This window comes from Salmo trutta, chromosome 8 (assembly GCF_901001165.1).
Source record: "Salmo trutta chromosome 8, fSalTru1.1, whole genome shotgun sequence".
In the NCBI taxonomy this organism is placed as follows: Eukaryota; Metazoa; Chordata; class Actinopteri; order Salmoniformes; family Salmonidae; genus Salmo; species Salmo trutta.
The window spans coordinates 38,145,761-38,173,147 of record NC_042964.1 but is presented as its reverse complement, the minus strand read 5'-3'; the positions used below and the strand labels follow the sequence as shown (position 1 = coordinate 38,173,147).

General features: G+C 41.5%; 1 protein-coding gene and 1 long non-coding RNA gene across 10 annotated transcripts in view; one reads left to right on the top strand and one right to left on the bottom strand.

Annotated features, from left to right (window-relative positions):
* Positions 1-685: 685 nt before the first annotated feature.
* gata3 (GATA binding protein 3) lies at positions 686-18,075 on the bottom strand. 7 transcript variants are annotated; one of them, XM_029761206.1, is made up of 6 exons: positions 17,976-18,075; positions 11,761-12,116; positions 9,757-10,290; positions 7,006-7,151; positions 4,892-5,017; positions 686-2,190 (listed from the first exon to the last, which is right to left on the bottom strand). In XM_029761206.1, the coding sequence occupies exons 2-6, from the start codon at positions 11,996-11,998 to the stop codon at positions 1,909-1,911; spliced, it is 1,326 nt and encodes a 441-aa protein (XP_029617066.1). In that variant the 5' UTR covers positions 11,999-12,116; positions 17,976-18,075; the 3' UTR covers positions 686-1,908. The 7 variants fall into 7 exon arrangements, with proteins under 7 accessions (XP_029617066.1, XP_029617065.1, XP_029617063.1 ...); XM_029761205.1 differs by lacking the exon at positions 17,976-18,075 and adding an exon at positions 12,271-12,631; XM_029761203.1 differs by lacking the exon at positions 17,976-18,075 and having other exon boundaries at positions 11,761-12,631.
* LOC115198856 (uncharacterized) overlaps positions 12,637-27,387 on the top strand; it is a 29,098-nt gene continuing 14,347 nt past the window's right edge. The window contains exons 1-4 of one of the 3 annotated variants that reach the window (XR_003879307.1): positions 12,637-12,877; positions 13,925-14,075; positions 14,325-14,397; positions 15,837-17,267. This is a non-coding gene — a long non-coding RNA (uncharacterized LOC115198856). Of the gene's footprint in view, positions 12,878-13,740; positions 14,076-14,324; positions 14,398-15,836; positions 17,444-27,387 lie in introns of those variants that run through there. The other 2 variants (XR_003879305.1, XR_003879306.1) reach the window with 2 other exon arrangements.

The window sequence follows — 27,387 nt, the reverse complement described above, 5'->3', positions numbered from 1 at the left end:
TAAAATGTATTGAAATAGTTGTTCCAACCAAATATATTGTTTTACTCTCTGTGATTGATGTGTTTTCTATTGCTGTATCATGGCTGTGTCTGGTAATATTGACATTATGTAGTGGACTTCCATAAAAGCACATGGACGCTAAGAAACTACAAATGTGTCACGTAATAATTTGAGAATTCTTATTTTACATGAGGATCTGAATTCCTCAGATTGATTTAAATGAATTCCCTAAATTGTCTGAGACAACTAATCACCCTCACGAATCAGCTCTATACTGTAGAACTATGGAATTCTGAAGGCACATTCTAACTTCACATGCTCTCTCCAGAAACATGACTAATTCCTAATAACGAGCTGATGCCTACAGGAGAATTTCTGCCAAGCTTTCTGTTCCATTCTGACTCGATTTAAAGTGCAGGTCAGTTGTGATGGTGAGAATGACTGTGAGAGTTAGCCTGCCTGTCTAGCCATAAAATGGCATGTGAGCCCTCCTACAGTCACAGTGCCACTGTTTATTTCTGCACTTCCTGTTTGTCCTTCACCACAAGAGCTGTCAGTTGCTGCTGTGAATGCTGGGTAAAAATGGCCGGGGGTGTTGCAGACAGGTCTGGGTGGGGTGACGATGTGTCAAACATCACACGACAACGTCGCACCAGAGAACGAAATAAGTATCGCAACCACAGGCTAACATGTCAACAGAGATTAAACTAGTTTATTCTTTTCAAAGAAAAAAAAATAATTACGAAACAAAAAAGCAGTCATTTTTTACACTAGTGATTATTATTAAACTTTTACAACCATTCAGTCTGCATAACATAAAGAAATAATTCTACATCTTTGTTTCTTTCGTATTTTTGGTACTCTGAATTATACATACAAATAACAAATACAGGAACTTTTTTCACAATGCATATAATCTGTGGGCCGGAAGAAAGTCTTTCAGGTGATCCAATGTGGCAGTGTGTGTTTGTGTGTGTATGTGAAAGTATGATGTGTGAATATGTGTTTGTATGTGCTAGCATGTGAACACAAACCAACAGCCCGAGACCTATAGCACATCCAAAAAAGAGACGCCTGCAGTCAGAACAATAGACTCTCTAGAAGCTTAATGCATCAAACATGTTTTCCAGCAGGCGAAAGAGAAGGCCTGTCCTTTTATCTGTTCTTTCCTCTCCTCCCTCTCCTCCCTCTCTCCAGGAAGCAGAGGCGTCCTCTCTTCCTCTACTCTCCAGCGGCAGTGTCTCTTCTTGCCTTGACTCGTACCCTTCTGTCGTTAGCTGCCCAGGGGCATTTTACTTAATTAAAAAGTCTTCATTAAATGTACTGTATTTCATACAATTTGTACAAATATATTCAAAGTTCATCTCCTCTCGTCTTCTCACGGCTCAGGGGTGGGGGGGGGGGACCTGTCATACAGGTGTGTGAAGTAGGGTGGGAAGGTTTGTTTATAATCTTTGCTTTTCCCATGAAAAATTGAATTTTTGCACACAAATGTGATTCCGGATTGGGGGTTAACAGCTGGGAGGACAGTCAGTGAGTGGGTGAAGCTTCAGGATCTTTTCTCCCAGGCCAGAGAACAACAACGGTCTTCCCAAGAGTCGGAAAACCACAGTCAGTGAGTCAGTCGGCCAGGCTTTGAGGATCCCAGTAGATACACTTGATAAAGATTAAAAAAGAGACAACTGAACAAATGCAAGGACCCATAAAGCCTGTCTCCCTCACACCGAGGTCAGATCATAGGAGGCTTGGTGATGGAGCAGAGCGGTTGGTTATGGGTAGCAGGGAGCAGTTTGGTTGTCTTTCAGCTTGGGATTCAGGTAAGCGAAGAGAACTGGGGGTAAGAGGATGGTGGGGGGGTTAGTTGTTGATTGAGGGGTTTTGGGAGGTGGGTTGTACCGTTGGGGTCTTCTAGCCCATGGCAGAGACCATACTGGAGTGGGGGTGAGGGGCGAAGGAGGAGGGGTGCATGGGCGTGGGGGTGGACAGCATGTGGCCGGAGTGTGAGAAGGGGGGGAAGGAGGACATGTGGCGGGACAGAGCGGCGGGGCTGAACGAGCTGCTCTTCTCCATCAGGCTCTTGGAGAAGTCGTCCATGCTGTCGTGGGACTTTTTGCTCTTCTTCGACTTGCTGGACATCTTCCTGTTCCTGGTCTGAATGCCCTCCTTCTTCATGGTGAGAGGTCGGTTGATCTGGGGGACGGACACATGGGGTTAATGCACCAGGGTTAAAACAAGCAAGTTATTCAATATTCATATTTCATAGGTAAGTGATGTCAAGGAGTTACTTAAGTTAAAGGAGCAGAAATACGAATTTGAGTCAGTGTAGAACTGAGACGAAATATCAAAGAGCAGCGTTCATGCTTTTTCATGGACTTTGATGAAGCGGAAAAAACGCTGACAAACAAAGAAAGTAAATAAAAATCCAAGCATTGAGGTCGGTTTATCACTCGTATCTTGGAAAGCTCATTCGAATTGTGTCAATGCGTTTGGACCAACAAACAAAAAACAAAACAAAACAAATAAAATTGGAGAGGGGCGACACAAATAGGTTTCTAATTTCAAAAGAGGTCTAGCTCAGGGTTTGGGGGACACTGTGATATGTAATGGAGTCCCATTATAGAATAAATGTGTCTGTCCCATTGCTAGCGGTAGGTGGTGGGGGGAGTAGTGTGTGTGTGTGTATGTGTGTGTGTGTGTCAGGGTGAGTCCACGTTTGGCTGGATTTAAACGCTGATTCCCTTAAGCTGGGCTGGATCTTAGGCTACTGCCATGCCAGGGAGAGGGAGACAGAGGGAAAGACAGAGAGAGAGTTGGAAAGACGGAATGAGAGAGAGTGGGAAAGTGAGAGAGAGAGAGAGAGAGAAAGAGAGCCTGGCAGCCACCGTCCTAACCAGCCGACCAATGAGACACATGGCCATGACGACTATCGTCGCCGGCCAAGTCCGCCTCTCTACCCTCAACCCTCCATCGAAGCCTTCTGCATGGGCATCTGCCGGCCAAAATGGCCCGAGCTGCCATATTCCTGCACAGGTTTTAGCTGGGAATGAGAGCCGGATGATGGAATTCCAGCTCAGGGCAGGATTATGAAGGAGAGGTGGATGAGGCCGGCTGCTTCCCTGATCTTTAGGACCGCTTCCCTGAGAAATGGGAACAGGGATTTCACCGCCTCACTTCTGCCACTTTCTCTGAGACGTTAATGGCATTTTTCGCTGACTATATTTTAGCACAGAGTGGCCCAGATGATTAGCAAAGGGCAAAGAGCTACGGCCCCTGAGCGATGTGGTTTCACTGTCTCTACACGACGTAGGTTAAAAGAGAAGGGCTTCTCTGTGTTTCTAGCTGCTAGCTAGGCGTTGAAATACAGCTCGCCCAACTAAAGCTGACCTGGCAGGCTGTGCTCTTTGATACTCAAATGTATGCCATGCATCTCACATAGGAAGCCTGGGCCTTTGGGCTTCCGCCCCATAGCATCAAACAAAACACAACACACTCAGAGCTTTACTCAGTGACCACCACAGAGCATTCAATACATAACCTCACTTCCTCTCCCCACACCTATAGTAACCTGAACCTGAACCTGACAACCACAAACCTTATGCAATGGTCTTGGATTGACCACACTGCAATCCTGACTCACACATCAGTGAACGTTGAGGAACATTGATTCACATTGTCAAGGAGAAAAAAAATATGATTTGGGTGTCCAACACTGTCTGTCACATCTTTGTGGCAACTTTTTTTCCACAAGCATCCAATAAATATGTCCATACACGTTTACTGTAGCCTACAGCCTTATCAAACTGGAAAGGCTATCAAGGTCTCTGAGGTTAGCGTTAGGTTGCTGTCACATGAAGCCAATGTGGTCACTGTGCAGGTTAGGAGTCATTGTGCACGAGAGGAGAGAGGCTTCATATAATGTACCATGTAAATTGTGGAATTTGTTTCAAAGTGAGCAGTCCCCAACAGAAATCTGAATTTACCAAAACAAACACATTTTGCAATTAAACCGAGGTCGGGTCATTTTCAAAAGATAATATGTAAATGGGAAATATTGTTATTCTCCCTGATAACCTGAGTAAAAATCGTTTTCTTCAGTCTTAAAGAATCTTCCAAAACCAATATAGGGAAAATATTTAACAGGGAGCACTTGCGTGACAAGCGAGTGTAGTAGGATAGGCTATACACACTTAGCACGAGGATAAGGGATACCCTATCAGACAAACTCTGGAGGATTTTTGGGGGGCAAGCTCTCTGATGTGAAGGTTGAATAGGCTATAAGTAAAGTTTAATAATGATAATAATATTATGTTTCGCTAGTTAATTTAGGCAGCAGCTCTTTGTCTTGCTGCAGTGTGTGCGAGAGAGAGAGATAACTGGTCCTGGGGGCCCTCAGATTGAGGAAGTGAAATGATGTGATGAGACAGTAACCAGCACGCCCCAAAACGAATCAGGCGGATTGGTGGTCAGAGGGGGACTCCAAGTCCCTGGCGCGGATGTAACCAAAAGGCCTGAAATAAGATCGGTCTGAAAATTAATCGAATTTTAATTAAGCTCTTAATATTCAAAAGCCAAGCTGTACGCGCGCGGCTTAATTCGTCTCTCTCATATATTCATATATTCGTACATGTGACTTACTGCGAATAAATCACATGAATTATATTTCTTATCGCTAGTGCCCCCACAATTCTCGATAGGGACGACAGCGATAAATATTTCAAGAACTATAGAAATTACAAATAAGCTTTGAATGTACAGGAAAAAAAAGAAGGGAGGAGAGAATAAATGAAAAGAAAGAAAAGTGAGGAAGAAAAGAAAGGATATGAAAGACGACACATGCTTAGATAAGTTAGTAGATATCTTACTATAATGTAAAGGCTGTTGTTTTGCTTACATTGTGCAGTTTGTAGTATAGACCGCAAGCGTTACACACGGGGTCCCCGTTGGCGTTTCTTCGCCACAGTGTTGTCGTGCTCGTTTGACAGTTTGCACATGATGTTCCTGCCCGTCTTGCTGCAGACTGGTGAAAAAGGAGATTTCAAAAAATGCATATCAGTCATAAGGCCTTTTCCTAGGTTATCAAACCAAATGTTGCATTTATAATGCTATTATAATACAATACTAACATATAGCTTTCTGCAAAGCTCTGTCTATCAACTTTCTGCAACTAGTTTTAAAATAAAGACAAAATTCCAAAACAGCGCTACTTTGACTCGAGACTAAAAATAGCAGCATGCGCATATGCCCTCTCAAGAGTAAATATTTACAGATTACATAAAAGCAGTGGCATGAAATGGGACCTATTAAATCTGATTAAATTTCCCCGTTAAAGCGACTAAGTGCTTAAGTAACAGTAAGATAGTGTCTGCTCCTTATGTTTAAATATGGAACTCAACAGGTTATACAAATAAACTACAATTAGTTTTACGGTGAGAGCATGATGGCGGACAGAATGATGTATTCTTAAAACAAATCTCCAGCCTCCCATGGGAGGAAAAATAGATGTTAAATCATCAATGTGTGCATAGCAAGATCAAACAATCATTATTCTGTTGTTTTTACATAGCTAATCATGTTGAGCTGTCAAGGGGGATTCACAATTTGACATGGCTAGTGAATAAAATGGACAAAATTATATGCTTGTGGATGAAGATGGTAAACTTAAATATTGCCATATAAGCTTGAATATCGCCATACCGTCCACATTGCCTATTAGCCAAATACAGAAATTTGTTTTAAAAAATTGGAACGAGCTAATGCCCCGATTTACATTCAAGATACGTTTCGACTTGCATTGGGAGAGGACTACATTCCCATGGATTGAAACGCTTGCCTCAGACGCCAGTTTGCTGGCCGGTCTGACATTGATGTTATAATCTATAAAACCAATCGATAGACGAGATGACCGAATAGGACACAGTACCCGTTAACACCGAATGGGCTAAACAAAAGGCACTACACTATCTTTCGGAGGGATTTCCAATTATCTACATCTGGTGGCCTAATAACCCATGTTCATGCGTGACTTAAATAATGTAATTGCTTTGCACACCAATCTTGAGTTCCATTAACGCGAAAATAAAGTGCTTGTGTACTGCAAAATGGAGCTCACTGTATCCATCTCCTGCCAGACTTCTTCTTCAGACTTCCCTCTCTCTTTTCTCTTTTCCTTTTCTTACTATTTTCCCTCAGTATTTGAACATTCTGCAGAGATTCCCTGAGTTCTGAGAAGAACAATTTTGAGTCGTGACTCCTGCGTGCCCTGGGCCGCTCCTTGCACTGATTCGGTCCCCGGTCCCCTTCATGTTTAGACTGGGGAAGCGGGCTATGTTGTTAAAAGCGACTTATCTGCGCTGCTCAGATATCCGGCAGCTTTTTCCTGGGAAGTCGGGTTTTCACATTAGAGAGAGTAGGGGGGATATAGGCTAGAGCAGAAGCTGGCTGGCTGCTAAAAGAGCAGTCCACGCGAGGCGTCCCCTGCCTAGAACGTTTTCCCTTTTATCTAACCATGCAGGGAGATAGGGAAACTGCTCTATAGAACTCAGCTTTCTGGTGTTAAAAAGTTTAGGGGGTTCCTCTCCAAATACTGCAGGGTGCATGGTAGCCTACATCTCTCATCTAAACCATATACACGTCCAATTCTACGTATTCCATTTACAGTATGTCAACTGCAGATATTATTCCTATGCGGGCAGTGAGGACTTGGATTGAATATTTTCGATTTGCCTCAATGCAGAATAAGAGGAATATATTTTCTCCTATTTTTTTTCCTCTAAGAAATATCAAACAGTAGGGCAATTGAAGCGGGAAAATAATAATTGATGAAGCAAATCATTAAAAAAATTCATAACAATAGTAATAATAAATCTGCAGTTTGCTATTACTGTATATCTAAAAGAATTCGAGACCTGCACTTGGCGAGTCAATTTCCTGCAGCTAACACTTCTTCCTGGGTAGAGAAAGAGAGAAAGACGGAAGTGTCATCAATACAAAGTGGCAGGGACATACCAGTCGTCGCTTGGGTTTGATGAGGGGCCGATTCTGCCCGTTCATCTTGTGATAGAGTCCGCAGGCGTTACACAAATAGTGACCCGTGCCATCCCGCCTCCAGAGCGGGGTCGACGTAGCTCCACAGTTAACGCACTCTCTACCTTCTGAAAGCAGAAACGATACACAACATGGAGAGAGCGCCGAGATCAGTTCGCCCCTTTAAAACTAAACATAGCATCTCACATCTGGAACACTTGATCCCTCAGGTCAAGAGGGAGAAAGGTTGTTATAAACATCGTAGAAAATGTCATCACACAAAATAATTAATTATAATAGTAGCATAACATTCATATTACACAGTAATAATAACACAAAGTATACCAAGTATACTACTAAGCATACAGCTACTACTAATAATAATAATTATACTTCATCTGCTACTACTACTACTACTATTATTAATAATAATAATAATAATACAGTGGGTCTATAACAATGCATTGAATATTCAAAGTGCAAAAAACCCCCAGCCTCTGTTAGGATACAACTGATATCAACATTTGACCCTGGTGTTAGTAGGCCTATTCCAATTCATAGTGTTTCGAAAATGACCTCATACAATATGTCTGACATCATACAAACATCTGACTATCATTGAATAAAGCGGGTCTATTGTGGTCGATTACTGTCACAATGAGGTCACACGTCATTTCATCAAATACATAATATATTAATACAAACTGATAGCCTATCTTTAGAAAAGGGCGTGCATAATCTATGGACTCAATCATGTTTTTGTGATTAAAATGTGCCCTCTTCTTTCTCCCACGCACACAACCTCTCATTTCACAGTGGTGTATAGTAGTTATAATAATAATATGTTATTGTAAAACAGGCGAATTCATTCATATGTAGGCCTGTTTATTTGATTGGAATGACCACTGTCTTTCCAAACCAGCATTTGGGTTTGACTGGCACTTCTCTAGTGACACCGACAGGTGAGAGGCGCGTTAACAGGTTCATTAAGGGGGTCTTCTGATCCCCAGGCCTATGCGGCCTCACCACTGAAACTGAAACAACCGAGCTGCGCGGCAGGATTAATTGAAAGCATAGACGCGTTTAGAGAGGAGGCCTTGCGCCGTGCCGTGCCTTTATGCCTCTACTCACCCGCACTTCCCCGTTTGACTGCAAAAACCGCTCCACTTCTTCAGAGACTTATATGTGTCACTTCTGGTTCTGCCTTGTTAGATGTGATAGACATTCCAGAGGCCTCAGCAGACACGGAGGACGATGTGAATCAATAGTGGTTTTAGAGAGGAGGAGACTGACTAACGCAGCTAAACAAATGTATCCACTCCACAATAGGGCTCTGAGAAATAGGCTACTACAGGATTTTGAATTGCGCAAGGGGTGTTCCGGGTTTTATGTTTAGAAGTCCACAGAGTCGACCTTTCTCCAATACTTATTTTCAACTGTAGGTTTGCAATGTAGACACATTCCATTATATGACCTCATTAATAGATAACCTATTTAAGATTCATTTTAGAGGATGTATCTTTACGCACATTACAGCACACACATACTTAATCCACAAATTAAAATGATTTATTTTTTTGTAGTAATAAGTGAATATTATTCAGCATTGAATAAGCCTGATGATATGCATCGTCTAATCCACTGTTTTCTATATTTCTCCAAATGCTATGTGGCACTGATATTAATCTCATTACAGTTAACTGGTTTCTAGCAGTGCCTGAATAACCTTTTTTTTTTAATTACCCCCACATGCTTGGATAACATTCCGCCTCGCCAGTCGTGCCCCTCTGCCACGGAGAGTGCTCATTCGTGATTACCCCCTCTCAATGCAGCCCCGCATCCGGACTCTATCAAAGTTATTACTGGCTCTGCGTAAACAATGCAACTGTCGCGTGCACCAGTCTGACAGTAATGGGATTATCTTAAACATATAAACTGGCGCGAGACAGCCATGCCGGCATGGAGGCCGCGGTCACAGATTTAGCCTCTCTCTCTTTCCCTCTGTGAAACATAGAACAACTGAAAACGGCTCTGGTTTAGGCACAACTTAAAAGTATTCTGAACTCATCTGATTTAAGTGTACTAAGGCTGTTTAATCGTTCACTGGACTAATTTCCTTTGCTTTGGAAAGTGGAAAATCGTCCAATCTCATGTGGGCAAATGCACTTTGAATGATTTAATTCGCTTTCTATTCTAAGCAATGTGTTCTAACAAATAAGGGTGTTGATTCAATGCGATTAAAGATGTTTGTGTAGCCTAATAACATATAGAAACGTTATAACGTCCCCAATTAAAAGTGTTACTCAGTCAAATTGATGTAGAGATAGAAACCTGGATTATCCATACAATACTTTTCCTACAAAATGAATGTATTATTATTGTTATTATTATTATTATTATTATTATTGCTATTATTATTCATTTGTATTATTATTTCCGCCAAGTGCTTTCCTTGGCACTGCTATTGTATTTTTCCCTCAAATGAATCTTGTGCATGAGGCCCTTTGAGACACATTTGACTTTCTATGGGCCTGCAAGGGCCGGAGAAAGGCCTCGGCTGTCACTCAAAGCTACATGGCATGCCAATATCCCCAAATAAGAGGGTTTTTTTGTGTGAAGAACGAAAATAGGTCCTGATTCTGAAACGGGTACATTGGGATTACACCTGGATGTCATCAATGCCATATATTCTAAGGTGAAATCAAATGGTAATATAATAAAATGCACGCCTACCTGAACATGACCTTGTTTTTGGTCTTGTTTTGGAACCATAACTAGAAGATGACCCACCTATCAGGCTACTTGGTGGGAAGAGGCCTGGGCCGTATTCGGGGACATAGGATGGGTATGTGGCGATGGGGTGATGATGGTGGGCGGAGGATTGCGCTCCGATTGATGCCATGCTCCGGCTGTGAGACTCCAGTTTCATGCTCTCGGCCAGGGACACCTGGTACTTTATGCACTCTTTCTCCTCCTGTTGGCGACTGTTGCTGCTTGAGCCCGGAGTGGAGATGCCTGGGTCCGGGGACACGTCTTTCGGAGGAGTGGGGGGAAAGGTGAAGAGGTGCGGGCTGGAGTGGCCCCCGGACAGGGAGGAGGAGGACGCCGAAGGGTAGACAGAGAGACCTGCCGGGGAACCGTGGTGCAGTGAGCTCTTCTGGAAAGGACTCAGGTTCCACGGGGAAGTGCTGTGGTGCTGCATCGCTTTGCTTCCATCCAGCCAGGGCAGAGAGCCGTGCAGTAGAGAGGGGCGACACACCTGACTACCTGTAATAGAAAATAGGATGGTAGAACAGTGTCAGTATTTTTCTCGGTGAAGAAAATTACAATAGGACTACATTCAATTAGCCTACTCTCTCGATTTGATCACTTTCCCTTATGATCATTTTGTTGACTTTAAACAACAATATCTCACATGTATGCTGGTTTGAGTTTGACATCGCCATGTAGGCCTAGGCCAGCTAGGACAATTACACAAATAATATCACTTCGTGACAAATTAAAGGTGCACCTCAGTCACTGTCAATTAAAAAAGTTTGGTCACACGTTCTATTGAAACAAAACATTATAAATATGACAAGGTCTTGTTCGTTTGATCTTTATATGAGTGAATTCAGATGTGCTTTACCAGTGGAGAAACTGAAACTGCAATGACTTAGACTTTTGATTATTTTCATTAAGAAAGCCTCTAAATCGATCATGGAAAACATTTTTAAAAAAACATACGGTATTTTAGTCTAACCTCACCCACGATTTAATCTTCGGGGACACAAGATAAAACTGCACACCAGGCCTACACAACATATGCTCTGACCCAAATTGCCCCTCTTGACTCCATTCTGCTTTATTTTTGTTGGTCTAGCCGAAACCCAGGGCCTGAATGACTGTGTCAGAGCAGCAGTGTGAGTAGCACGCCAGTCTCAATGCAGAGGGTTTGAACAGTGGTGTTTTAGCATCGGAAGAAGCATCGCTACAGAAAACGGGTCATGATTCACTATTCCGCTCAGGAAGTAATGTCAATAAATTCAACCAATTGCTCTTCCGCAGTTATTTTCTCTCCAAGAATATCTATAATTAAATTACACTTCATAGTTTACCTGCCATAAAATGTACACGGTTGTGTGGTGAAGTATGATAGTCTGAAATGACCAAATAGATATCATGGGGCCTTTCCAAATTCTCTCTGTTGGTCTACACATTCATCCGTTTGGTAACATATTTTAATGATATTAACCATGATACAAACATACATGTCATATTTGACAATAGTAACGTGTTGTTCATCTGTAATTCACGTTCATTTAATTGATTTAAACATTTGTCATTGATTTCAAATTGCTCGACTGATAGGGACCACCTTCCCTTACATCTGATTTCACTGTGCTAAAATAGCACTGAACAGAGTGGTCTTACTCACTGTTATAACAAATGCCTATACTCACAACTGAAAGATATGAAACCAAAGGTACAACCACCAGAGAGGTAAGCCACACATAACAGAGGACTGTATGGTTTCATATGGCTCTCGCGTTTTTAAATTAGCCGGATCAGCTGAAGCTTAAACCTATTAGACAAATACTTCGGTTCAGACATTTTAAAATGGACAACCATCTGAAGACGAATTATTCTTACGTTAGCCCTATTTGAGTTAAATTTAACCACACCACATAGAAATAAGAGATCGATGTCTCTAATTCAATAGTAGCCTTACAAAATGCGCAATGAAGCAGTACTTACTATGTGGAGGAGGTGGATACCTCTGGACGGCTCGGACTGAGTTCCCATAGTATGGAGATACGTGGTTGCCCTGTGAGTCGATATTAAACAGTACATCCACATCGTCGGCGAGGGGATACTGCGAGGGGTCCATGTACGAGTGGCCGAGGCCCGGGTGGTGCGAGCCGGGATGCTGTTCGTTTAGCACCGATGGGTGGTGATGGCTCATCCATCGGGGTTGGTCCGCGGATACTTCCATAGCTTTTTAGCAAACGTTCATATACACCGGAGTGAACCGATACAAGTCAAGTAAGAAAAAAATCTGTCCGAATTCCTGCTTTGTTTAATCCACAGTTTTCTTCGTTGCCTTCGTTCACCTGGAGATGAAAAACAAAAATGTATTTAAAAATGATGTTGTTCCCCCTATGTTGATGTTATTTTCAGTCTATTCAAATGCGATTATTTGGCAGGGATTCACATTAATGTGAATTTGCCCATATAATAAATAAAATAAAATAGTTCAAAACATACATTAAAAAAAGAATGTTTCACTTGAATGTTGTCATAAATAAGTCCAAGGTCGTATCCAGTCCCACTCAAAAGTTCCTCAACTTTTCCCTGACAAAGTTTATATATTATTAAGCCGATTCAACAAGTTGCAGAGGTATATGTTTAGACGCAGCCTTGTTTGCAGTAGGTGGCTTAGTGCAAACTGACTAGCACCGAACTCACAGATCAAATCTCTGTTTGTGCGCAGCGGCAACCCTCTCCACTTACTTCGCTTCCCTCTCTCTCTCTCTCTCTCTCGCTCTCTCTCTCTAGCTCTCTCACCCACTCTCTCTAGCTCTCTCTGAACTCTCTCCGTCCCAGTGTGGTGTGTATGTCTCTCTCTCTCGCTCTCTCTCTCTCTCTCTGTTTTTTTTTTTTACAGTGAAGGCATTCTTTCAGGATGGCGCCAGGCAGCTCAATGCTTGCAGACAGCTGGGGCGCGACGCAACTTAAGGAGGGTCTGTCAGTGTCATCAGTGGGGGAGGGGCCTGCCCTGCTCGCCCTAATTGAATATTGTGGGCCAGGAGAGATGACCAAGGACTGCTGCAAGGATTTCTCTTTCACAGACCCTGCAAGAGTCTCACCAATAGTAAGTACATTTAATTTCATATTCAGATTATTTTTCTTGAAAGCAAATACCGGTACACAAACGCCTTCATGCCCATTATACACAATGCATTGTGCATTATAACTCAATTATAACCCATAGTAAAGTATTTCTTTATAAAAAAATATGGACATATAGACTATACTAAATATGTAAATATGAACATCTTAAATGCACATATCATGAAGACAACATGAAAAACAACACATCTGTTTAATTATATTATATTATTTTCTATTCTAAAGTAGACTGCTTTTTAATGCAGTATCTGTATCAATGAATCAAGCTGGCCACAATAATATTTCCGGGCTTGTCACGAAAAAAATATATAAATAGAATGAGACTGCAAGTGAAGCCTGTTGCTCAACAACGAGGGACCACTGGCAACCTGGCAGGTTGTGGGACGCCCATTTCCTTCAAATTGTGACAGTGCGTCCTCTCGCGGTGACAGGCGCGTTATTATAATGGCAGGCTACGACTTAACTCCCCAAATTGGACTGATTTCCTCGCTTCACAGAGCAGGGGCGGGCGAGGACGCCAGAGTGGCTGAACTGCAGTCTTGAAAACACTCCACTGCTCCTCAGCTGACTTTAACAGACTGAGCGAGAGAGAGAGTATTCTCCCAGAGTATTAGACCTCTAGTCTCTCCCCCAACACACAGATAGACAAGCAGCAAATGTCCTGAAATGTCATTATTAATTCAAAAAGACTGCATTAAATGTAACTTGATGCAGCTCTTTTTTTTACATTACCAAGTCATTCATGCGTTCTATAGCGTATGATCTTGAATTGACTAATTCAATATATTCATATTGACACCATAGACCAGATCATCTAATTACTCTATATGCCAATGTCAGGTATGAATGCTGCAGTGTACTCTCGCCTTGTTCCACTTGATTGCACAGTAATAGGTGGGAGGGGTGGGCTGCCCCGTGGGGAGGTATTTTGTATCTAATTCCCAGTTTGGCTACCCCATACTCTCCGATTGGCAGCATGTCATTGTATAATAGGGGGCTGTTCTTTTAGGTGCTGCGCAAAGCACTGACATAGGCAGCCTCTGCGACGCCACTGGACGTGACGTCATCTCCAGAGTAAACAGCCAGGAAATGAACCCTCTCAGCAAGCAGAGCAGAGCGCGCAGGCTGTTCTGGAGAGGAAATGCGCGCACCCTTTTCCAGTGAGTAAAATTATAATCATTTAATGTCACAATTCTGTAACCAGGTATGCTGGGTGTTCATTACGCATACAAAAAAAAGAAGAAATCGTATAGTGAGTTGTATGCACACAGACATTACAAGGGGAGAAAAGGAAGATTATATTAATAGCCTTGCATTGGCATAAAAATCGAAACCATATAATTTTCCAAAGTGCACTATCACGAATGCAAACTGACACGAAGGAAATGATACATACTTTTTTTTTTCAGGGTCTCCATGGGAACATTTGATATTCAGAGCATGACCACAGCAATAACTGCCACATCCATCTTATGCAATGAGGTAGGCTTATTTTACAGAATAGGGTAGCTACATTTGTGATATTTGTAGATGGCCTTTTAGTCTTTTGGAGGTTGTGCATTTTACCACAGCCGTTCTCAGTCGGGTGCACAGGGTTAATGTGTGAGAAACAGAAATATTGCTGATTTGGCAAAGCACGCGTTTATCCCTCTCCAGGATACCCAGAGAGCATGTCTCACTCAAGCAAACCTGAGACTGAACCTGGATGGAAACTGCTGTGCCGCCTCACATCGAACAATCTCACCGCCATTGTCGAGCTGTCAACAGACTCGTGTAATTATCCTCTTGAAAAGTATCTCGCTCCATTATCCACCAAGTAGGCTGTGCGTTATAGCTGCTCCGAGGCAACACATGACGGTAAATGTAAAAACCCTGATCATGTTTTTTAGTTTTTTATCTGGATGTCTGGAAGCTTACAGAGTGGGACATGGAACCTCTCTCAAGACGTGATTCCCCAAGCCTCAGTGTCAAGAGAGAAGGAGAGTGGAATAAAAACGGGTCCCCTTTAAAAGTTGTCATTTGTAATCCCCACCACTGTCACAACAGGAGGAGGGGGGGGCTGTGTGTGTGTGCGTGCGTGCGCGTGCGTTTCTGTGTGTGCGTGATAAAATAACCAAAACAAACAAAATAAAATGCAGATGTCTAGTCTACTACACTGCGTCTCATTCATAAATGTTGGTGGTAGCATGGTGGCTGGTAGTTTTGCCTGATGGCGGGCACAGCAGAAGATTGGGGAGATAATTTGTGAGTGATTATGTCAGGGAACGCTGATTAAAATCAGGAGACATCACACATTTCACCGAGGGTGAGAATTTAAGACCGCCGGATTATTTCATTGTCAGAGTGAGATGAACTTTTTAGATAGCATCTCTTTGTTTACTGTGTCCACATTTTGCCTCCCATAGGCTAACTGTAATTATGACAAATATATTTCCCAAGGTTGTAATTATTAGGTGGTAGTTATAGTCTAATAATAATAATACATATTATTATAATAACAACAATAATAGTAGTAATAATAGTTAGAATAATCATAATAACACTACTACTATAGGCTAGTACTAGGCCTACACTACTACTGCTACTACCACTACTACTAATAATAATTATTATTATTATAATATGCATATTGATAATACCATATAGGCTATTCAATTTATTACTATAAATTGTATCTATTAAATTTTTTAAATATATTTTTGGTTGATCATATGTGTGTCCAACCATTGAAGCATCATCATTAAAACAGGGAGATAAGCCCATTCTAAAGCAAGCTGCCTGACGCTCTTGCACTGTAACCCAGTTTTGGGGCAGATGAAAAACAGGGAAGGCCCAGAAATGAAATTTAATTAAAGTGCCGGCATCTGGCTTAGGAGACTTTTGATGGGTTTAGATTTTACAGTTTCATTCTAATGTTGCAGGTAAAGCTGTCCAAACAGCCGCGAGGCGCAGATCCAGGGTGAACCAGAGGACACCGCCTCGGGCAGCGGGCCTCGCCCGGCACTCTCTCTACGCGCTAGAGCTACTTCCCTCCAATCACCACTGGAATACATTATTATTATCTTGAACACGGAGAAAAAAAAGAAAAAGCGAAGGAGAGAGAAACGCAGTCTGACTTCCATGTGTGTGTTACAGGATAATTTAAATGTAATCAACGAACAACTATTTATTATTATTACTATTAATAATGATGATAATAATAATAATAATAACAATGCTTTTGATATATGCTGAAATAGAGAAAAAATTACACCGAAGACAGGCATTTTCAAATAATTCAAAACGATATCATGCATGACAAAATTTGAAACCTCGAGTTGGGGCGTGTGGCATATAGCCTACAAATATAGGCTACAGGTATAAGATGACTAATGCCACAATATTCTCTGATCTTTTCAAGAACAACGCTTCTTGTTGTACTCAATTAACTATGCGAACCAGTTCAGATTCTTAGAACCAAAACGAGGGCGTGAAATTATTCTCGGTGTGAATGAAACTTGAAAAATGAGGTGTATTTCTTAGAATGATTCAAATGAGAAAAGATTTTGGAACATTTTACCTCGAGTACAGATTATGTTTTCGGTAATGCTTTAGCTTCAGTAACAAGAAAAAGAGATGAAGGTGCTCTGTCAATTGAGTGAGAGGGATGCTTATCCGTGTGATCTCTATTCACCTCCTCTCTCTTAACGGCGGCATCGCCAGGCCCACACCGCCTCCATTTGGATGCTACTGTTTTCGGTTACTCTGCTTTAAACAACATCAAATGTAGTGATCTTAGGGCGTATTTTAAAAACCCAAAATTCCATTGACAGTTGTTGAATTTATTCACCCCTTTTTACATAACACAGTGTTATTGCTAATTAGCATACAGATCAAACACGTCTAAATAAATCTGACAGGTAGCTAACATCATTTGAGAACTTCACAAACACACAAACAAAGAACTTCCGACATATCAATATTTCAAGCCACACTCAGTGTGCTGCCCATCTCTGTCGTGGTCTGATTTGGAGATTGGAGGCAGATTGTATCCTTATTTAAAAGGTAACCCACCTCGTGATTATGTGAGTGGCCAGCCTCCCTATCTCCAAAACACAGCTGTTGGGGAAGCATTCAGCATAAATCAATAGAACGGCGCGCGATTTCCCAGCCCGTTCTGTTCTCTGTATGCAAATAACCGCTCGAGCTCTGCCCATGATAGCGCGACTGTGATGCCCTTAATTTCGTATCCTATTCATTCTATGTAACAGCTCATCTCCAAATCAAGCCATATCGACCACAGACGTGATGGAAAAAGGGGGGAATGCAGCCTCAGCAAATCCAACTCCTTTCTTTTATGGCCCATTGGCGAGGTAATCAGATCCATTTCATGGGTTAAGGGATTCTGCCTGTCACCAACTCAGGTGGTAATAGATCATTAAAATCCTTCATCTTCTTTATTTCGGGAGGCGCGAGGTAGGTAAAATACTCTCAGAATCTAGTGCGTTAACTGCAATAAATTCCAAAGCAATTTGGAAACGTGAAAAACGAAAAAAGGAACGATTTATTAAAACGATTATTGAAGACCACCTATAGCCTATTTACAGTATACATATTTTTATTTTCGAAAACTACTTTAGACTGAATATCCCCTAGACTAACGCCTGTCACAAACGCAGCCAAACACATATAGGCTACAGTAAAAACATAAGAGACAACAATGGCGTCGCGTGTGTCTTTTTAACCACTTTTCTGTCTGACAGACATGCAGAAAAGCTCTACACATGTTGAGAAAGCGGAGCTGTTTAACCGGTCTCTGCAATTCACTAAACAAAAAGCATGTGTGCCTTTTTCCTAAAGATGCACTACAAAAACGCTATATTCGAAAATCGTTTTTAAAGCCATGGAACAAACTTGCTCATCAATTCATTTCTGGACATACGCCTGGCTGGACAGAAGACACAGATGGAGGCTGGAAGGGACTAACTAGTATGTACCTTTAAGAGCTATACTTTGTGTTCTTCGCTGAAGGACAGCCAGACAGACAGACTTGCTTTATAGAAATCTAAATATTTACTGACCTGTGGAATAGAGGTTCGCGGCCGGTTTTTTTTTTCTGATCGGCTGCAGATGTGAGGAAAGAGTGACATGGAGATCGAAGCGCCGATGGCATTTAGAGAGAGCGAGATGCGTAGGGGAAAAAACCGAGGCGCGCGCGCCCTCAGCCCAGAGTCACTCACTCACTCACACACACTCACTCACACACACACACACACACACACACACACACACACACACACACACACACACACACACATGCGCGCGCGCGCGCACACATGCGCACACGCACACACACACACACACACACACACACACACACACACACACACACACATACACTCCTACAGGCCAACCAAAGCATCTGTACATTCAGATCAGAGCTCTTCCGGGTCGGTGGAGTCTAAGGAGGAAAAACATAGTTAGACAAACCGAATGCCCCTAGACCACTATTAGGACATTTTGCCACTTTATGAGGTCAGAGAGGTGGACTGCTGTTTATGGAGCATGTAGCTGTTGTAGTATTTGGTCGGCTCGTATTTTTAGCATCGGTAACACTGTCAAAGTAGCCTATAGCTTAGCCTTGTAGCTAACTAATCATGGGATGGTATAGTGGGCGTTAGAAATCACGGAGCATGGCATGCTTTAAATTGCTTAGTATTTCTATCTGTGTCTAGTATCCGTGAATTTCGAAAAATGAAAATCATATTTGATTGCAACTCTCAGTAATCAATATTTGCGTCTCATCGACCATTTCAATGCATGTGTAAAGAGGTGCTCAAGTGCGCGCGTCCACACACATATATACACAAACACACTCCTGAGTATTCTTTTGTTAGGATGACATAGGCTCAGTAAGCCTATATTTTACAATGGCTTAGGCCTATTCTACTATAGGCCATCGTCACCAATGGATATTAGGATTATAGTATTCATGATGAAGGCTAATGGACATTGTTTTCTTTCAAAATATTCAGAAATAAAGTACCTTCGTTAATCTATTAATTTCGATCTTCTAACACTGATATATAACACATTTTAATGTTCTAAAATAAAGTTGCAGAAGTACACATCCATAATATTTGTAGCCTACTGAATTTCCCCATGAAATGTACCATAAGGTGTAAAAATGTTGTCATTCAGGCCTATAGATGTACAGTATCTTAATAATTTAATTTAAACTATTAATAAAAGGTCGACATATTTTTGGTGAAAACTAAAAAAATGGCATAGGCTATCCACCAACATACACCCACATATCTGCTTACACAGATACCATGTTTGAAATAGACACCAAATATAACTGATCCATCTTCCGTCTTCCTCCTCTAAAACAGAGAATGAAGAAAGAGAGAGAAAGTAAGAGAGGGCGAGAGCGAGAAAGAGAGAGAGAGAAAGAGAGAGAGCGCGAGAGAATTCTGCTGATGCTGGAGGCTTGATATCTCACGTTGCGACTTGACTCTGAAGGAAAATGTAAACTGATCACACCAAAATCTATCTTTGGAGAAGAAATTCAATTAAGGTAATAAATTAAAGATAATTGGCACAAGCGTCGCTGTATAAACTTACGGAAGCAACCAGCCAAAAATGTGTCTTTTAAACCAATGAATAATTCAATGTTTTCAGGGCAACAAGAGCTTTCATTTACAGAATTAGTATGTCAATATTTTAATAGAATTACAAAAGAACACATCCAGATGTTAATTATTGAATATGCTTGCATTGTACGTAAATAAAGTGCTTATTAAAAAATAAACGGTTTCAATTTTCAATATAAAGGTGTTGGTAATTATGTTTCGATGTTAAATACGCATACTGATGCCTTCGATATAGTAAACAAAGGTCAAATCGCTGTATATTCCGCAGATGATTATGACTTATTGTAAGTGCAATACAAATATTATTAACGTTTGAAGAAATAACATATCTGAAGAATTAATTAGCTTCATTCATTGTAGCGATATAATTAAATGTGACAGGAAAAAAATGAATCCCCCTTTCTCCTATCAACCATTTGCAAACAGAACAGAAATATGTGACACGCAAAATAAATTAAGCCTTCTAAATTAAGTATCCATGATTATGTTTGTGGGGTGTTTCTCCTAAACGAAAAGAGAACCGATTTTCTGAGGCACACAGCTTCACGAGGCTCCATTTTGATTCTGGGGACATTGTTGGTCCAGTGATGTCTGTGAGCGCGAGCACGGCCAAGTCCAAAGTCACTCTCCTCTTCTCTCCCGCGTGCACTCTAGTAATGGCATGAAATCGGGTGATTAATGTTGAATTTGACGTGAGCTCCTGCGTGACAGCGTGTGCTGACAACAGCTGAGCGTAAACCTTCCGGTATAATGCAAGTAGGCTACACATTTGTGTTTTTGCGCATTATTTATTTATTTAAGCCCCTTTTTGGTATTTATAACGATGAATCTTATCAGCAGATAGAATGAGGGATTATGATATCATGTTCATAACCCGATTAATGTTGGCATCATAGAACAAGCTGGCCTGTTTAAACACTTGCAGCCTACATGTCGTCCAAGTTAATTGTTTGGATACCTTTTTAGCTAGATTTTCATTTGCGCGTTGCCACTGGAATGTATCATGCTTTTGCAATCAACTATTACATTTAGTGATTATATATGCACATATTGGTCTTATCTGCATTGGGCTACACATCGCATTGTTGTGTTATTGTCGTTGTTGACCCTACACATAATAGCATTTATGTATAGCCTACTAAACCCAGATAGGGATAATGTCCATACCTGATCAGTTTAAATAGATACACTCAAAGCTATCCCAATTAAAGGCACCTTGTAACTTAAGGTTTCAGCCAACCATAGCCAATTGCTGCTTATGTGCAGATGTCAAGGGTGACCTTAATGTGAGACAAAACGCCTCCTAAATCCATAGGCCACGGTGCTTCATGCATTTCCTTATTTATTTTCTCCATGTGTTTTATTATTCTCCTCCTGTGCGCCTTCCAAATGTAAGCCAGTGTTGTTGTTTTTTATATATATACGGCTTCTTCTTCCCTGCGATTTTATTTTAAAATATTAGGCCGAGGTGGGGAGAATTATAAACGACTTCTCTCTTATCTGCTCCCTTCACGTATCCAGGATCACAGAAACTGATTAAGAAAGAAGTCACAGCCAACGCCGGATTCATAATGATTTGGAATAATGAATCCTTATCTCTCCTCTGCAGATTACCAGCCTTTCAGCTCGCCATGTTTTGTTACATGGGATAATTTATTGCATCTAATACATCACAATGAATCTGATGGGGGAAAGTGATGGCCAATGTTAGGAGAGGAGCTGCTTTTTTTATCCCGGGGCAATGAAATGCCTTTACGATTTTTAATTGGTAAAATATAAGGGGATCTGATAAAAAAAAGAGTACTGCGGAGGTATAATCTTGCCTCCTAGTGTTCCAGCGCCACTCTGCAGCATAATTAGTGTGTCAATTTCAACCTGGAATTAACAGCATCGACCTGCCATCGCTGCTCTAGCCAGTGGAGCCAGCGAGATCCTAATTTTGCATGATTTATTTTTCACCAAGAAGAGATAATTAATCATAAACAGTGAAAACAGTGCAGTAAAGTGGAGATAACAAAATATTTGCATCTAAAAAGATTCGATGAAGCTAATTTGTTTTCACACAGCCCCCCGCCCTCTCTCTCACGAATCTCCCCCACAACCACCTCGCCCCCCCCCCCTCCCCTCCCCCACCTCTCCATCTAACCACCTCCGATAGATTTTTAATTTTCTATGATTAATCCTAGGCGAAATATCATTCATCATTATAAGTTGGAAAACGGGGCATGTAGCAGTGTGTAAACATTGAATATGTTGGGACTGTAATTGCTGGATGGGGATTATCTTGGGCACGGTGGTGTCATTGTTCTTGGGTAGTATGCCACCCTATTGAAATTATGACGGTGGGAGGGGGGGGGGGCATGGGCAAAGTTGGCTGTACACAGTGAATAGGACTAGCTATAGTAGCTAGTAGCTAGCTATAGGAAGCAAATATTAGACTTACGTTTTCTAATAAGAATATAATGGTAGCCTAATACTTAACGATAATAATGATAACTAGCAATTGACCGTGGTTTGGGTTATCTTTGTTGAATTCAAATAATAATAATAATCATGTGAAAGAAATGTGTTTTGTAGCCATTTGGCACATTGCCCGCATCGGATATCTGGATGGTGCATGTTTTAACGGGAACGCTCACTGCCTTGCCAGGATAAATGTGCATTATATTTGCAGCTGTAATTAGCTGATGAGCATCTCTCTCTCTCTCTCTCTCTCTCTCTCTCTCTCTCTCTCTCTCTCTCTCTCTCTCTCTCTCTCTCATTTAATTTATATTCTCATTAAGCGTTTGTATTTTTCCGGGCCTCTGAATGTCTCTCTGATCCCTCATTTTCTAATGTCCTGGCAAAGCCTCCCAGATGTTTATCAGTCTTATATTCAGACAGGCCGCCATCTCAAACAAACCCGCCCGCCACAGGGGATGGATGGGCAGCCTGACACTCAAGCAGACAGGCATGCCCCCCGTCCCTGGTTAATAACGCTGCAGTAATCCTGCATGGATCTACCCAGGCCAAGTCGAAGGGCTGCAACGGCGAGGTGTTTGGGGACAAAGCGACCAAAATGAAGCGTATTATTGCATATAACGCTATGGGAAATCACCTCACGCATTATGTGAGAAAATTGTCTTTTAAATGTTGTGTTTGTTTAGAAATAAGAGAGTTGTTGTGAATGGAAGAGATGAACAGAGATGAGAAAGAGGGAAGCGAGGTAGGTAGATAATATAGATGGGTAGATTAGTTAATGAGATTGAGGACAGGGGAGTTGGAGACAAACAGCCTGTTAGGAGGTATATTCCCGCGGGGGAACGAGCACAATGCAAAACGGCCCTTTATCTGCAGGGGAATGTACTCATCCTTTAATAAGGGCTCGTTTATTAAAAGCCAGTCGCTTAACCTCCTCACGCAAAATGGCTTTTCATTCTGAGCATCCTTCCCTCCCCGACCCCCCACATTGACGCCGCCGGATCCTCGTGCTCCAATACAGAGAGCCACATATCTTGATGTAGATCACCTGTTTATTGTAACAATCAAAACAATGCGTTATAGGGTTTCACTGGCCCCCAGTTCCTCTATGATATACCAATATTTATCCACAGGGTGATAAGGAAACGCAAGGATAGCAAGATAACCTCGAGATTCCTCCGCCTCGGGAGCCTTTGTCTATACCATCTCAACGATTACACATATTTCCACCCCCTTTCCTAGTTTATTATTCCGTTCTCCCTTTTTTTAAACTTCTCCTTTGCTTAATTGTGGGAGATTCGTTTAAGCGTTATTACGGGGCTACCTAAGCCGCTTAGTCAATGGCTGTTTGTGTGGTTCTGAGGAGTCTGAAAGAGAAGGCAGAGGGAGAGAGAGGGAGAAAAAAGAATGAATGAAAGACTGACTTTTCCCCCCTCACAATCCATGGAACAAATAGCTAACATTTAACGTTTACACCCTGCATGGCGACTCACTGGCGCTCCAGGGCCGAGCGAGCCAGGCTAAAGTGTCCCGAAAGCCTTTGGAGGGTGTAAGTCCCCAGCTATCGGGTTCTCCAGATCCCCCCGCGCGCACACGGTTCGGTTTCAGGCCGGACTTGTCCGCGTTCTGCTTTGCTGCCGCGCGCCTTTAAATGACTGTCAAATAGGCAAATATCAAATAGCATGGGGTCAAGCCAATTTGGGAACTTTTTTTTCTTCATCCCCCCCTCGCTCTGCGTATCACTCTGCCCTCATTCTTACTGGCTGGGTAATGTGTGCATGGCGTGGTGAAATGCGAACAGTAGGCTTGGAAGGAGAGCATTCACTCAGTGTGCTAGACTCATAACCTTTCCATTTGTGAATATGAGCCATGCAGAAGAAGAACAAGCTGCTATGTCCCCCATTTCAGTTAAAGGTGAGCGGCATCATTGGTTAATATAACTACTCGCGATATATCTGATATTCGATATATCGAAATGGAGAACCGGTATAAGAGCATTATATCGCTCTGTACCTTAACTACTTAGGCTACACATTGAATTTGGAAATGTACACATCTGATTAGGATCTACATTGCGCTGTCCACAATAGCCTTCTGGAGAAGCACTGCATGACGCACTGGAATACAACATGATGAACACCCCTTTGATCTGAAGAGAAATTTGTCTAATCTAAAATATGCATTGCAATTAATCTGGGTAATTGAATACGTCCATCGCCTTACATAATTAAGATATACACTCGACCACCATTAAATGCTCTAAGAAAATTGAATCGTTTTTAAACCTAAAGTTCATTTTCTTTAGTCTATTGGTTTATTAAAGCACCAATTCATTATCAAGCCCATAAAAATATAAAATGGTCGGTGGCACCTTTGCCTGTCTAAATATATGCTGCTTTTCATAACACAATTTTGTAATAGAAAAAAAGAGTGAGATTTGTGAGTTGGTTTTTGATTGACACTGTCCCCGGGATCATGTTTAATCCCTGCTTCACTCTAGCCTTTTCATAACTCATTTCTCTCCGCGAGATGGGGACTCAGATGGTTACCAGGACGACGGCGATAGCGGCTAAGCCATTTCCATGTCTGTGAGGGAGGCCGCTATTCCGCATGCATAGCCCATTTGCAACAGAGGTCGTCACAAAGTCATCCACAACACAACGCACATTTATGATGACACTTTCTTCCCCCCACGTCTCCCTTTCTCTCTTCCGAGGGAAACCGGTGCACGCGCGCACCAACATCAGCATCTGATGAAGTCCCCGAGAAGGATGAAGATGAACTGGCCTTTCTGATCAAAGCACCCTCTAATGCTCGAGGCTGGCCCCGCATAGGTAGGTGCCTTTATGCACCTACCTCCCTCCGCCCCCTCCCAATACCGCTGCAGAGAGAAATGCCTTCACTTTCAATCAAAAATACTGCATAGAGTGTGCGCGCACACACACCCGCAGTCGGTATTTTGACATTTTAAATCGACTTTCTATTTCCCCTCTGGAATAATGCACTCTGCAGGATTCTGGGGTTACTGCTGAAATAGAATAAGCTATAGGCTCCAGCGAGTGCTGCGGTGTCATGCAGGAGAGCATGATAATGCGCGCTCTCCCTCTCGCAGGGAAGTTTTTACGCATCGTGTAGCCTAATGTTGCAGGCGATGATTAAGTCGATGTATTTATTTATCGATGTAATCAGCAGACAGAAGTCCAATGGGAACGTCGCCAAGCTCCAATGCCGTAAAGGCTGAACAGGAGCGCCACAGTTTATCTTATTCCCATCTTCTCTTCTCTCTTCCCAATCAACTCATCATAACACCTGCCTGCTAGCTCACCTGGCCTTCCTCTTAGCTGACACCACCCCTGAATGGACACCCACTGATGTAGCCTTCCCCCATAGTCTTATAAGGGAAAATGTAACAGTTTTAGATGATAGCATCACTATTCTATGTCAAGTGCATGCTTTAGAGAAATCAGTGGCCAACCTGAACAAGTTAAGATAACTCACATGCATAAAGACCATTAACTCCCAAAAGCGCATTTATGATGTGTTCAAATGAAGAAAACAAACTTTATTACAAATAACAATTAAGCTTTGAGCGAATAAACTACGAGGACATGTTCATATGCCCTTGGTTAAATAGTAATGGTTTAATAAAGTATCTCTCTCCTGCACATCTTGAAGAAAGTTTGCATGTCTCCTGTGAGGGGGCTTATATTAAACCACACATCCGGCAGGTTTTATTGCATATGCAAACATTTCTTAACTAGCATATATTGTAATTGCAGATGGTGCTTTAGGCTGGGTATAAAAAAACGATACATAATTAAATGCATTTAAAATAGATATTCCAAATGCAACTGCCCCGGTTTCACATCACTTCTAATTGCTTTTGAAAGCCTGTCTTTAAAACAATTGGTAAAGTGGAAGTACACAGACGATACGCCAGTGTGGCTTGCAGTACCACTCCACACTGCAGATAAAACACAAACTGACAGAACATTTGAAATAACTGTTGTTGAACAATTTTGTGGTGCATATTTTTGTAGTCTCTAAAAATCAAAGAAGCTTTAGATAAATGAAAAGCAGGCCTACGTTGTTAATCAACATTGACATTTTCAGACATACAAATCAATCAATCAAATCTCCACATAGATCAGAGAGATTAAAGACAGATTAATCCCTATTGGATGTAGTTTCTGTTTTTATTAGGCTATGCAATAGATCCAAACGACTTATTTCTTATTACAGTAGGGTAGTGTACAAATATTGGATTCCTACAGGGGGCGTGTTGTTGTCTAAATATGCTACAGAATATTATACAGACGTGATGGAAATGGCATGTCAACTAATGAGTAGTATTTGTGAATGTGTCTGCGTATTAGCTTTGCGTCGAAAGGTTGAGCTATAACTACGGCTTACCAACGGATAATGGCTACTGCTACTAAAAACAGACCATTGTCCCTCTAAATAAAATACCAATTCTGTCTCATTTGAATTTAGGCACAGTAAAACAATCAAAAGGGCAAGAGTGCAGTAAGAGAATTAACGAAATGTATCGAGAAAGCAAAGTCATATCGGGTTTATCTATCTCGCCCAAATAAAAGTATATAATTGAAATAAAAAGGCAATTAATATATGTTCAAGTATTATATTTTCATTTACCTATGGGCTTTTTCAATACAATAATTCTGTAAAGTATGTTACATAGGCCTATTAGACATTTAAATCGCTTTCAGAAATGCCGTGCTAGTTGTAGAGTAATATGATGTCATAACTAGAAATATAACGGGAGATTTAATTTAGGGCTGTTTTAAACATCATTATACATTCAAAACGTCCTTCTGATATTTTCACTGAACAAACAGTATTTCGTGATTCATGGGATAGGGCAAGACAGCCATGGCCTTTCAGTCATATTCTTCAAAACTCAAGGGGTATATTTCAGTGAATAAAAAATCAGAGGAATGAGAGAGGTATCAACTCAAAGAGAAGATAGCCTATTATTGAATATTGACTCAAGAGGTCTACTCATTACCAGATTGCTCTGCTCTTATCTTATCTTCTCTAATTTCAAGCAGAATTGCTTTGTATTTCTTCCAATGAAAACAACAGGTGTTCAATAAAACAGAATATTAGCTTTTTTTTTGTCTGAGGCTGGGACAGGATGAGAAGTTAACTTTAAACCCGAGCCAGCATCATATAGGTCTTTAGTAAGAGTTGGGGATTAAGGTAGGACTGCTAACCCAAAATGCTGCTGTCAATGTGGCCAGATATAGGACCTGATTGGCATACTGATCTGTTCGTTAAAATAAAGGCCTATAGCCATAACCACTATCACTACTTTTACTATTACTACGACTTCTGCTGTCATTATTGTACTCAG